This window comes from Sipha flava, unplaced genomic scaffold (assembly GCF_003268045.1).
Source record: "Sipha flava isolate LNK unplaced genomic scaffold, YSA_version1 253_pilon_pilon, whole genome shotgun sequence".
Lineage (NCBI taxonomy): Eukaryota > Metazoa > Arthropoda > Insecta > Hemiptera > Aphididae > Sipha > Sipha flava.
This window is the reverse complement of record NW_020272905.1, coordinates 1-12,699: the sequence shown is the minus strand read 5'-3', so window position 1 is coordinate 12,699 and position 12,699 is coordinate 1. Positions and strand designations below refer to the sequence as shown.

The 12,699-nt window shown below is 32.3% G+C and overlaps 5 protein-coding genes across 5 annotated transcripts; 3 read left to right on the top strand and 2 right to left on the bottom strand.

The window, feature by feature from the left end:
- Nucleotides 1–3,556: 3,556 nt before the first annotated feature.
- On the bottom strand, nt 3,557–4,035 carry LOC112684630 (histone H2B). The gene has a single exon (XM_025556243.1). It carries the CDS (start codon nt 4,001–4,003, stop codon nt 3,626–3,628), a length of 378 nt encoding a protein of 125 aa, XP_025412028.1. The 5' UTR covers nt 4,004–4,035; the 3' UTR covers nt 3,557–3,625.
- Nucleotides 4,036–4,363: 328 nt separating this feature from the next.
- On the top strand, nt 4,364–4,963 carry LOC112684631 (histone H2A). The gene has a single exon (XM_025556244.1). The coding sequence runs from the start codon at nt 4,413–4,415 to the stop codon at nt 4,788–4,790; it is 378 nt and encodes a 125-aa protein (XP_025412029.1). The 5' UTR covers nt 4,364–4,412; the 3' UTR covers nt 4,791–4,963.
- A 2,934-nt stretch (nt 4,964–7,897) lies between these two features.
- Nucleotides 7,898–8,458, bottom strand: LOC112684635 (histone H3). The gene has a single exon (XM_025556250.1). It carries the CDS (start codon nt 8,416–8,418, stop codon nt 8,008–8,010), a length of 411 nt encoding a protein of 136 aa, XP_025412035.1. The 5' UTR covers nt 8,419–8,458; the 3' UTR covers nt 7,898–8,007.
- Nucleotides 8,459–8,672: 214 nt separating this feature from the next.
- On the top strand, nt 8,673–9,050 carry LOC112684633 (histone H4). Its single transcript, XM_025556247.1, has one exon. It carries the CDS (start codon nt 8,710–8,712, stop codon nt 9,019–9,021), a length of 312 nt encoding a protein of 103 aa, XP_025412032.1. The 5' UTR covers nt 8,673–8,709; the 3' UTR covers nt 9,022–9,050.
- A 2,818-nt stretch (nt 9,051–11,868) lies between these two features.
- Nucleotides 11,869–12,625, top strand: LOC112684632 (histone H1-like). Its single transcript, XM_025556245.1, has one exon. The coding sequence runs from the start codon at nt 11,913–11,915 to the stop codon at nt 12,552–12,554; it is 642 nt and encodes a 213-aa protein (XP_025412030.1). The 5' UTR covers nt 11,869–11,912; the 3' UTR covers nt 12,555–12,625.
- The last annotated feature ends 74 nt before the right edge of the window (nt 12,626–12,699 follow it).

Below are 12,699 nucleotides of genomic sequence, written 5' to 3'. Positions count from 1 at the left end.
CACACTGCATTGCATACTTTTCCGTCGACCATTGTAAATAATAATTGATAATTTACTACCACTTCACGATCATTAAAAATAAAAGAAGAAGGAATCAATGATTTTATTTGATTTTCTTTGTTCTTGGTTTCAATAGTAATTACTTCTGTGGCATAACTGATTTTGACGTTTCTTTATAAGCCTTTCTATATTTTTCTGCTCGTTTAGGTGTTGTTAATGTCACATCTTTTATCACATTAGCAGCATCTAACTGGCCACTTGCACGGAGACTCATCTGAGCCGCATAAGATAATTCTAAAGAACCTACCTCGGACCTTAATAATTGAGTTTTTCTACGTTTTGTACGTTCACTACTCTTAGAGAAATCCACTTTTGGTCTTCCACCCTTAACTTTCATATCATTTGAAGAAAATGAAGAAGCTTTGTACATAGGAAAACTTATTTTAGTTTCCAACCAACCAAAATTTTTTTTTAAAAAATAATCTACGTTTCGAGATGATGCAGACCATTTGGTATTAAACTGGGAAATAAAATAAGATTAAACCTTTTTTATATCCTTCGGTAATTCATTTGGATATTTAGTAATTTCTAATATATATTTTGTTAAGTGTTCATAATTTCCATGTGGATGTTTCGATTTTGTTGAACCTTCTTTTAAAATTGTATACAAGTCTCTTCTACTAAGAACAATATCATTACATCGAGATCCTATATAAAAAATTAATTTTTAAATAGTATAAGTTTTAAAAGAATAATTTATTTATGATTTAATATGATCCTAATAACTATAAAATATAGGTTTACGTGCAGTAAAAATAAAATAAGTAATTTATATAAAAATATTTAATAAAATTATAAATATTTTTTTTGTATATTTACAGGTTTTTAATATGATTTAATTAATTTTGACTAATATCGCAGATATTAGCAAATATTTTTTGCTTTAATATATTTGTTATAAGTATGACTATTAAAATCTGTTACAATTTTAAGTTGATCTCGCTTGATCCGGAATGTAAAATATATATAACTATACACTTTATATGATATTTAGTAACTTATATTTTATTGCTAAAATTAGTACGATAAATATAATTACCTCCAGGGATAGATTCCATCTTTTATAACTAACAAATAACGTTTATTTTTAATGTAATAAACTACTTAAATATGAAGTGTAAAACAAAATTATATTAAGGCAAAACTATAAAACACTATTTATAGTATTCACTTGTGAGTTGTGGTGAACAAATAGATTGGGTATCTACTATTCGATTTGTCATCACTAAGATTGTTTATCTAACTGAACTTTGTACTCTGATATGTAATCTTTAAATTACCGTCAATAGTTATCTTATTCAGTTATTTTTATTTCTTTCGGTTTTGACCATGTTTTTCCTTAAATACGTGTCTGTGCACCCTCCGAGAACTGGCGAACTTACGTGGAGGACATCGGACGAATCATGGATTGGCTGCAATACAAAAAAACAACAGCCGGAAACAACTCACTTGAACACGGAGCACGAAGATGACAGCAAAGACACTCAAAAGATACAGAATATAATTCACAATACACACATTGGTAAAGGAATGAATAAGCGGTTACTAAAATTGATCGGTAACTGGATTTACTTTACTCAGTTGAGTAGTAAAAAAGATAAGTGCCACTATGACGAGAGTAGTAATAATAATGAATACAAAAAAATAATAATAAATTTAAAGAAATAAAATGTTCAAATTGTGCTTCACTAGCAACAAAAAAAAAAAAAAAAACGAACGACGACAAAATAAAAATTATAACGTGGTATACAATTGTGACCGACAAACAGCAATATTAATGATAATACATTTTTGATTAAATTGATTGGAAGAATTTCTTGAATTATTAATAGCACATACTACAAGTATATAATAATATACTAATACAGTAATAAACTATAATTTTATTGTATAGGTTACTATTTTGTTTTGTATTTTATTGGTTTAGATCAGCGTTTCTCAACTATGAACGATTTCATAAAACAAAATATTCTTTTGGATAAATTAATTGAAATATTAATATTATTGATTAAAAAATCAATCAAGACTTATTTATACAATATTAAAAACTTTGTTAAAAAAAATTCATAGTAAATACTATCAATTTTTTTGTATTAATATTGCTATGAGTACATCATACCTATTATTTTCAAATAAAAACCCTTAGCTGAGTTAGATAATTAAACTAATGGTATAGGTATTTTAATTTATTCCCTTGTGATATATTATATAGGTTACAAATATACAAAATCATAAATTATAATTAGAAGTTATTATAAATATTATAGCAAAAAGTTACTCAAGTAAATATCACGAAATAAAATAATATACATAGTTTATTAACGAAAAATATTAAAAATCAAATGTTAGAAATATGGAATGAAATGATCAAGAAATTAAAAAAATTATTAAGTAATTACTACCTATAATATAGAAATATTTCAAGTAGGTATATAATGATTATTGATTTATATCAGGGCGCCCTTCCCCAAGTCATAATATGAATAATCATAAGGAAAATTTTAGACCAGATAATATTTCATGATGACGCGACGCCCCTGTACAGACATCGCGGCACACCAGGGTGCCGCGGCGCACACTTTGGGAACCGCCGATTTATATGATTTGTGATGATGGACAAGTAGGTAATAAATTAATTATATTTGTGTTCTATGAATTCAAGTTTGATATTAAATATTTGTGATTAATAAACAAGTAAAATAAAATAATACTTGATAATAAGTTATTATCACTTATTAAAGTTCGAGTAATTAGTATTTTAGTAGGAATTACTAATTTAATAGTTACTTTTAATATTCGATTATTTATTTCTAATAATCTAGTTACTCGATTGTTTCCTACACTATTGTTAATAACTATAGCCATTGATTAAAGCAAAACGGAGAAAGTTTTGTATCCTTGACACACTTGTACTTCTTGTACTTTTATAAATATTTTAAAACTAACCTGATATTAAAATGTCCATTATTCTTGTGTTGATTTTACCAGGAACTATTTGTGTACAATGTCAATAATCATATCATCATTATCAATGAATATCTAAGCAATTAAAAATTATTTACTAAACCTAATCACTTACATAGTACTAAGAATTATGATATTTGCAAGATTGCTGTAAACAATTTTAAGAACAAAGAAAAATTAAATGAAAAAAAGAAGTTACCTATTAAGTGAATTACAGTTATCATGTCGATTGTCTTTAAAAAAATCTTCGCGAACTAAATTCAAGGTTACTGACTTCCATCTTCATAAATTCAATAACACTGATTTAATAAAAATAATACAATAACTGAAAATAACTGAACGTATAACAAATAACTGAAAATAATAGATAATTAAAATTTATTATTCAACATTTATTTCCATTATGTCGTGTCCTTAATGAGTTCACTGTATTATGAAAAAAAAAAAATTAATTACTAATTTCGACGAAGTGGTTGTTGAACACTTGTTAAAAATAAAATACGTTTTCAAACATAATCAAAAATGTGGTGGCTCTGAAAAGAGCCGTTTTAAGAGTTATATGGGGGAATGGTGTTGTGCTTGTATGCGATTAATTGATTACTTATTTAGAGCTGGTGTATTTGGTTACAGCCTTAGTACCTTCACTGACGGCATGCTTAGCCAATTCACCGGGTAACAAGAGACGGACAGCGGTTTGGATTTCCCGACTGGTGATGGTCGAACGCTTATTGTAATGAGCCAAACGACTGGATTCGGCAGCGATGCGTTCGAAAATGTCGTTGACGAAACTATTCATGATGCTCATCGCCTTGGAGGAAACACCGGTGTCGGGATGCACTTGCTTCAACACCTTATATATGTAGATAGCATACGATTCCTTCCTTTTCGGCTTGCGCTTCTTGTCCGATTTGGTGATGTTTTTTTGCGCTTTGCCAGACTTCTTCATCGCTTTCCCAGCCGACTTACCACCGGGAGCCATTTTACTTTGATTGTGAAAACTTCTGATTTCAATAATAATAATTATGATTGTGATAAATTGTAAAACGTAATTCACAATATATATAAGAAAATTTTAAATTATTAGATCATTTTAATTGGTCAAATATAAAAAAGTTTTGACAACGTAAAATAACTTTTTTTCTTTTAAATTATAGTAATAAAAAACCTATTTTACAGAAGATTTAAAACCTGATTTGTTAGTGAAGAAAAACTTATTTTAAACAAATTACTATCATTAAATCTATTTGTTTACCGTGTGATAAATTCATAAGTATATTAAATTTAAATCATTTTGTCGGTCTCTCAGGTATATATTGGTAAATTTCTTCGAGAATTTTGTCATAAGTGTTTCAACATTTTTACATTGCAAACAATTTAATTCTACAATCATGAGTGGACGAGGAAAAGGAGGTAAAGCCAAGGGAATCAAATCCAAGACCAGGTCTTCACGTGCCGGACTTCAATTCCCCGTCGGTCGTATTCACCGTTTGTTGAGGAAAGGCAACTACGCCGAACGTGTCGGTGCCGGTGCTCCTGTATATCTGGCCGCCGTAATGGAATATTTGGCCGCTGAAGTTTTGGAGTTGGCCGGAAACGCTGCCCGTGATAACAAGAAGACCCGTATCATTCCAAGACATTTGCAATTGGCCATTAGGAACGACGAAGAGCTGAACAAATTGTTGGCTGGTGTCACAATCACCCAAGGAGGTGTGTTGCCTAATATCCAAGCCGTTCTTTTGCCCAAGAAAACCGAAAAGAAAGTTTAATATATATATATCTTATCACCTAATTAAAACGGCCCTTTTCAGGGCCACCACACTAGAGATTGAAAGATTAGTTTATTTCTGTGAATAGTTCAAATAAACTATATTTAAGGTGTACGTAGTTCACTAATTTTAATGATCATACTGATTATTGTTTGGCAATGAGTATTGTAATATTCGATGAACTAATAAAATATTTTTAATTATTAACTATAACTATTATTTTATTTTTTTACTAATTAGTACAACAGTATTATAATTCAATAGTAGTAATAGTTTCACACTACTACTTATGGGCAATTTGTTTATATAATTGTTTGTAAACAGCTGTTTGTTATTTACTGGATTTCAAACAACGATCCACAGAAAATTTTTAAAGAATTTCGCGAACTATTTCATTTATACACAATGCTACCAATTTTTTTTCTTTGCTTTTGAGGAGTGGTTATGCCGTGAACTATTCCAGGCTTGCGCTTCTACTAATGGTGGGAAGTTTGATTTAAAATTTTTAAATTCGAAATCAATAGGTTCTTTATGAATTTTTTAGTACCGAGACAAATTAGTCCCATATTTAAGGTAATGGTTACCCACTACCCGAATACGTTGACTACCCACAAAATTGAGTATTACCCACATCAAATCAAGATCACTAATGTACACTTATATCGTAGGGAACGGTTTAATATTAGTAACTCGTGTGGCGTTAAAAATTTGTTTAACATTTCAAGTTTATCAACAAACGTTTTATTAAATTCATTGAACTAAATGATAATGATATAAATATGTTTCTTGACGAGGAATATAAAGAGTGAATAAAAAATTTAATGAATGGAATGAAAACAATAGAAAAAAAAAAAAACTAATAATGATACATCAAAATAATATAATAAAATCGGACGCCTGCTCTCATATGTCCAACAGTGGCGTATTTAGGAATTTTGCTAGGGGGGGGGATGAAATATATAATAATACATCCTAACACCCATTAATTCGTACATAATATACATTTTTAAAATCCCCTAACTTGTTACCTATTGAGGTTAGTGTGGATCAAGGCAAAATAAGAATTAATCTTTATAATTACCTCATCATTTTCCAAACAAATTTTTTTATTTGTACTCAAATAAGAAAATAAAAGTTTTGTTTTGTTTTTGAGTATTACTCATATTGTCTTAAAACTTCACAGTTACAACTTACAAGACGCAAAAAATAAAGTCGAACAATATAGTCAATTCGGCAGTAAGTCAGTACTCGGAATGGCGCGGCGTCGCTATCCGTCAACGTCCAACGACCGTACATATCTACTTTTAACGAATCACGATATCATACGATAAAATATATATATATATATAGCTATACATTAGCCATAAATCTACTAGTAACAAATTTTCTAAAAATAAACCCGCCCGGCCGCCCTATGGTTAATCCACGATCTTCATGATCATTTTGTTTTGTTTACCGATTGCTTATCGGGTTTATTATAAACACTCTTGCATGAAAAATAATTCGCAGAAACGTACAAAATACAGTACACCATAATATAGGTATAGTTTTTGTTGCCTGATAGTCGTACATGCCGCCAACGATAAACGATTAGTGTATCAGACTATCAGAGCGGTACAATTACCACGACTAGAACATTTAGAAAACAGAAAACATACATGCTTGAAAGTAATATCATATTAAGAATATTAGAGAAAATGAGACAACTTAAAGCTACCTAGGAAAAAAAAAAAGGGCAAGGGGGGGTCTACCCCCCCACCCCCCCCCCCCCCCGTAAATACACCACTGATGTCCAATTCAACACCGTTAAGTGTCCGCAGTTCAAAAAATCGGTCCAAATATTGTTATCAAATGAAGCGGTATGTCACACACCGCACTGTACCAATTACGGTTTAAAAATATAATAACAATGTTAAATTTTAATACAGTTCATGTATTAAATAATTTTAATAAACATAAACATAAACATTTAAATAATCAACAATATTAACTGTATGAAAATTGTTATAGCATTAAAAACTATATGGTCAACTTTTTTTTACTGTAGTTAAAAACTGGAGTGCGTTCAATGTTTAATATATATATATATATATATATATAGAAATATTCATAGCTCATAACATAATAAAACTTCTATTATTTAAATGATTTTTAATAACTTTAAAAAATTATTATTATTAATTATTCGTGTTTATATCTAATGAGACCAAATAATTTCTTTCCTTGACCAATTAGTCATCATCATCGTCGTTTTCGTTTTCGATATCAGTTAGAATCATTATCGCCAGGGATTTTGATTAAAATATTTCCGATCTCAAGATTGTTTAAATTTGATTATTTATTAATTTCATAATTGAAAAATAAACGAGTAAGCTTAATCAAAATAGCAAACTAAAGTTGAACGAGTGAAAAGAATAAATTATAAACGATAAACATGCGACTGTGAAAACATTCGTCAACTATTAACAATGTCGCAACTGATCACAAGGACTTCTTAGTCCGCAGTGATTATTGTCAATAAACATAAATTAGTACGCAATAAAAATATTATACAACAGTATTTTCTGTTTCTCAGGAATATGACGATAATAATAAGAGTAAAACCCAATGTTTATCTATAGTGGTTAAAGCGAGACTATTTTAAAAAATATAGGATTTATTATCTAGGAAAAACAATATTTATTTTATAAAGTCTATCTAACGCAATCTATTGATTTCTCAGAAAATTCGCGGAAATATTACCGATTAAAAATAGTGTAACGCAGTGGTTTTTAACCTGGGTCCGCGGCAGCACATAACATATGTACATCAATATCTGACATGAGTGCCTTGTTATAATATTGTTGGATTAATATAATTATTTTTTTCATATATTTTTTTTTATTAATAATAGATGGATTTTATCATTAAACGATGAAATAAATCATGTGTCTCAACCATCGTATTAAGTAATAAAAATTAAAAAAGAATATATTATTTCCTTGTTTTCTGTTAATTTCATTATTAATTAATTTTACGTTGTGTCATGAATTAATCATTATAAAAAAATTTTTACGGAATAATTATGTTCTTCTTTATCAGAGACTTGTGATTAACTGCTGAATTAATTGATGATACTCTGTATGTATCGTGTACGTATTTTGTTAACTTATGGGCCCTGAAAAGGGCCTTTTTAAAAACGGATTAGGGAATATATTATATATTATATCAGACTTGATTAAGCACGTTCTCCGCGGATACGACGAGCCAACTGAATGTCTTTAGGCATGATGGTAACTCGCTTGGCGTGGATGGCGCACAAGTTAGTGTCTTCGAAAAGACCGACCAAGTATGCTTCGCTAGCCTCTTGCAAAGCCATGACGGCAGAGCTCTGGAAACGCAGGTCGGTCTTGAAATCCTGGGCGATCTCACGGACCAGCCGTTGGAAAGGCAGTTTGCGGATCAACAATTCCGTGCTCTTCTGGTAACGACGGATCTCACGGAGAGCAACGGTTCCCGGACGGTAACGATGCGGTTTCTTCACTCCACCGGTGGCTGGTGCGCTCTTACGGGCGGCTTTGGTGGCCAACTGTTTCCTGGGAGCCTTTCCTCCGGTCGACTTGCGGGCGGTTTGCTTGGTACGAGCCATGTCGTTGTTTGAGAGTTGCTTTACGGTTAACAATACGAATATTAGGAACTTCGGTTGATGTCGAGAAATTTCTTATGTCTGGTTTATATACAAAAATGAGAACATAATACGTCAACATGATTGGTCGGTATAGTAATGTTTTCATTTTGGAGGGGGCGAGTTGGTTATGCGTTCCAATTGGCCGTTCGATCAACAAAAATGGTTTATATTCACATTACATTCCTTAATTCGTTCATATTACAATCGTACTTTCAACTAAACAACTAGTCTATATTACGGAAGAGTGGCAACATGACCGGACGTGGTAAAGGAGGAAAAGGTTTGGGAAAAGGAGGAGCCAAGCGTCATCGTAAAGTGCTCCGTGACAATATCCAAGGTATTACTAAGCCAGCCATTCGTCGGTTAGCCCGTCGTGGAGGTGTCAAGCGTATTTCTGGTTTGATTTACGAGGAAACCCGTGGAGTGTTGAAGGTGTTTCTGGAAAACGTAATCCGTGACGCCGTCACCTATACCGAACACGCCAAGAGGAAGACGGTTACTGCTATGGATGTTGTCTACGCTCTGAAACGTCAAGGACGTACATTGTACGGATTCGGAGGTTAATTCGTGTTTAATATAATTTTATATTCTAAAACGGCCCTTTTCAGGGCCACCAATATTTGTGGGACCGTTGGGTATAAATAATATTTCTTGTGTAAAACAAGAGGTGGAATTATTCGTGACGAGCATAACCACCGAGTATTCGAAACATTATTATTTTTATAATCGAGAACGTGGTGATGATTACTGATGGGTAGTTTGGTATATAATTTTATTTGTAAACGTTCTAAGAATTTTTTGTTGTTTTGTGGTCAACTAATTCAAAAATCATAGCTATATACTTATGTCAAATTTTAAAATATAAATAACTAAGAATATTCGTTACGAATATACTAACAATATTTGTCTAACGACCAGTCCCACGAGTAGCACGAGTCGAAGTTACAAAGACTCAAAGTGAACAACTAGTATTTACTTATTCGATTATGAAGATTAAAAATAGTATTCTTCCCTCCATCTTTCGTTCCACGAAAATCATTCGAAATATTTTTTCATTCGATATACATTTCGAGAACAAGATTTGATTGTTTGTGTTTAAAATAAACGAGATATCACTCGAAATAATCTCTCCGGTATATAATCGAATTATTATTTTTATAATCGAGATATCTCGATTGTATATCTTGATTATGCCCATCACTAGTGGATACGTGAATTCGATCCATTCAAACGTAAAAATCCGTAGTAATTTGGTAATTTACTAATTGTAGTAATTTAGTGACTCGAAAGTCAAGTCATATTAGTTTTCATTATATACGTGTATCGTTAACGTTATACTAGTGCATACTATGAAAACTAATTATGACTACCTATAAAGTGTTCTCAGCCATCGATGTTTCCTCGGAAATCATGTTTGTGTTGTACAGTATGATTTACTACATCATACCAAATAGTTACTTAAAATTGCATAACACTCGTTGGTATATCTTCAAATTTTAATATCACGCAGTCATGTTACGTACACACGTGCCTAATAAAATTGATGTTTACAATACCTAATAGATAGGTAGCAACACGAAGTAAATCCCGTCCGATCACGTGCAACATCAGATTCAAAACTAAACTTTAAATTCATTAATCCAAAATCGTAGCATTTAAAATTTCTTTGCATTACATATAGAATTTAAATGCCTTCCTTAAACGACGATTAGGATTAGGCGTTTTTCAACAATTACATTGAAAATGTATACATTTTCTGTTAGTCCATTCGACACTACCTTTCAGCGATATAAATTATTACTAGGCGGTGTGATCGGTATCGAAAATAAAGTGCTCACATTTTACATACCTATGATAAATAATATAACCGTATGCCACCATACCTATGTACATAAATCCAGGGGCGGATTGGCCTATCGGGAAATCAGTAATCTTCTCGATGGGCCGCTCTATATTATTATATAATTCCCAAAAAAAAGTTTTATTTTATAAAATAAATAAAAATCATTAAAAAAAATAAATATATATTTAAAGATGCATTAAGATCAAACTTCAAGTTCAAGTTGGAACTGATTAATCATGTAACTTACACAAAACTATTATAGCTATAATTATAGTAAAGTTATTGTAGATTTTACTAATTTAGGAGTGAAACTAAACAAATTTTGAAATTGATGCAAAATAAAGCATTTTTTTGAGAAGGGGAGGACTAAAATAATTTAATTTGCGGTTCATGAGTCGAAAATAATTGCCAATCCGCCCCTGCATACATAATTTCGTGGGTTAGGTTAGGTAAATATAAATTATAAATATAAATTTTATTTTATCTGATTTTCAAAATCCACGGGAATATGAAACATTGTCTACGGACGTGCGGCCGTTTCGTGTAATTTTAGTATGTACAACTAACGCAGTGTCCTGCACATCTTTCACAACACATTAATTTCTCTTTTACTGTAATAATACAATAAGAATGTAGTTAAGTTGTAAGTTTTACACAAAAAGTTATAACCACACTGGGCATGTACTGTTGGTAGTTTGGTCCACACAATTATGCATGTGTGGTTGTATATGTAATTCATCATGTGCGCACGTTTTCTTCGTTATAAATTCGTTTTCAGATGCATATCAGTTGTTGAGAGGTGAGCGTGCTCGACATATTTCATAACTTAGGCTTGAGCCTGTTGATAGTATCTTAGTAATTATAATAGTACATCATTTTTATGGTTTTACTTTTTATTTCGTAGTAAACGGCTGTTTACGTACACCGAACAGAGCTGATTCGTAATTGTACGATTTACAAATGAATGATATACAGGTACTCCGATATCGGAGTTAAAATATGTAAACCGGTGTTACTATTACATAATTTCAAGACTTAAGAGGAAGTTTAGGCTGGAAAGTGATTTTTTGTGACAATCTGTCATAATATGTTTTCTCGCTGACACGTATGTGACACTTTATAATCGACTCCAAGTCATCATTTTCAAAGTGCTTCTGCTCGATGACATTATGACTATCGATTGTTCTGTAAACATGAACGCACCCGAAAACTAGTTAAAAACGCGTTTTGACAAGTTTCCATGATTTCTGAGTCAAATCGAACTTTCTACGGACTTTTATGTAAAGTCTACGGAAACACGAGTAAACGTCTTGAAATAACGATGAACAGTTGCCTATGGGTATTAGACATCGGTTCAAAATTGTTTTCGAGACATTCAATATTTAGTAAGTTTTTCGTAAAGATTAATACGAAAGTCCTTAGTGGATTAGTGAAAAATAAATCGTTAAAAACGTACGAACAACTATAGTCAAGTGGACGACTACGTATTTCGTAGTTTACTAGTCGGTACGGTCAGTTATATAAATTAACAGCACCTCTTCACCCAGTATACTACTAATACTGAATACCTGTGTTTTAAACGCCTGTTCCGACAACCGTAAGCAGCATAAACATGACCGATACCGTCGCCAGTCCAGTGCCGGTTACCGCTTCTCCGACCGCCAAAAAAGTGCCCGTGAAGAAGAAGACGGCGGGAACGTCCAAAAGTCCGAAAACTGCGTCCGCTCATCCGACAACTGCCGTTATGGTCACTTCTGCCATCAAGGGACTGAATGAGAAAAAAGGCTCTTCGTTGCCGGCTATTAAAAAATATTTAGCTGCCAACTACAAAATCGATCCGGCCAAGTTCGCACCGTATATCAGGAAGTTTTTGAAGGCTGCCGTCATCAACGGAACGATTGTACAGACCAAAGGAACCGGAGCATCAGGACATTTCAAGTTGCCCGTAGCCGAAGTCAAGCCCAAGAAAGTCGCTGCGAAAAAAAAGGCTACTCCGGCTGCAAAGAAAGTCAAAGCAGCTGCAACACCGAAGAAGAAGAAGGTTACTGCGGCACCGAAAAAAGTAAAACCCGCTTCCGGAGAACCTGCAGCTAAGAAATCGAAGAAGGCTGTCGCACCCGTCAAATCCAAAGCAACTAATGCTAAGCCGAAGAAGTCGCCGACCAAACCGAAAAAACCAGCAGTAGCTAAACCCAAGGCAGTTAAACCTAAAAAATCTCCGATCAAGAAGAGTGCGTCGTCTAAGAAGAAGTAATTCCGCGTGTAGGACATGGTTTTATTTATATTCACAGTATTCAAATATTCCTTATAAAACGGTCCTTTTCAGGACCACCACTTATTATATATACAATTCGGTGTTGGTGTTCTTCCTTAATTAACCAGTAGCCGATATTGGTTCA

Coding starts and splice junctions, on each gene's coding strand:
- LOC112684631 (XM_025556244.1), top strand. CDS start 4,413: ATGAGTGGACGAGGAAAAGGAGGTAAAGCCAAGGGAATCAAATCCAAG.
- LOC112684633 (XM_025556247.1), top strand. CDS start 8,710: ATGACCGGACGTGGTAAAGGAGGAAAAGGTTTGGGAAAAGGAGGAGCC.
- LOC112684635 (XM_025556250.1), bottom strand. CDS start 8,418: ATGGCTCGTACCAAGCAAACCGCCCGCAAGTCGACCGGAGGAAAGGCT.
- LOC112684630 (XM_025556243.1), bottom strand. CDS start 4,003: ATGGCTCCCGGTGGTAAGTCGGCTGGGAAAGCGATGAAGAAGTCTGGC.
- LOC112684632 (XM_025556245.1), top strand. CDS start 11,913: ATGACCGATACCGTCGCCAGTCCAGTGCCGGTTACCGCTTCTCCGACC.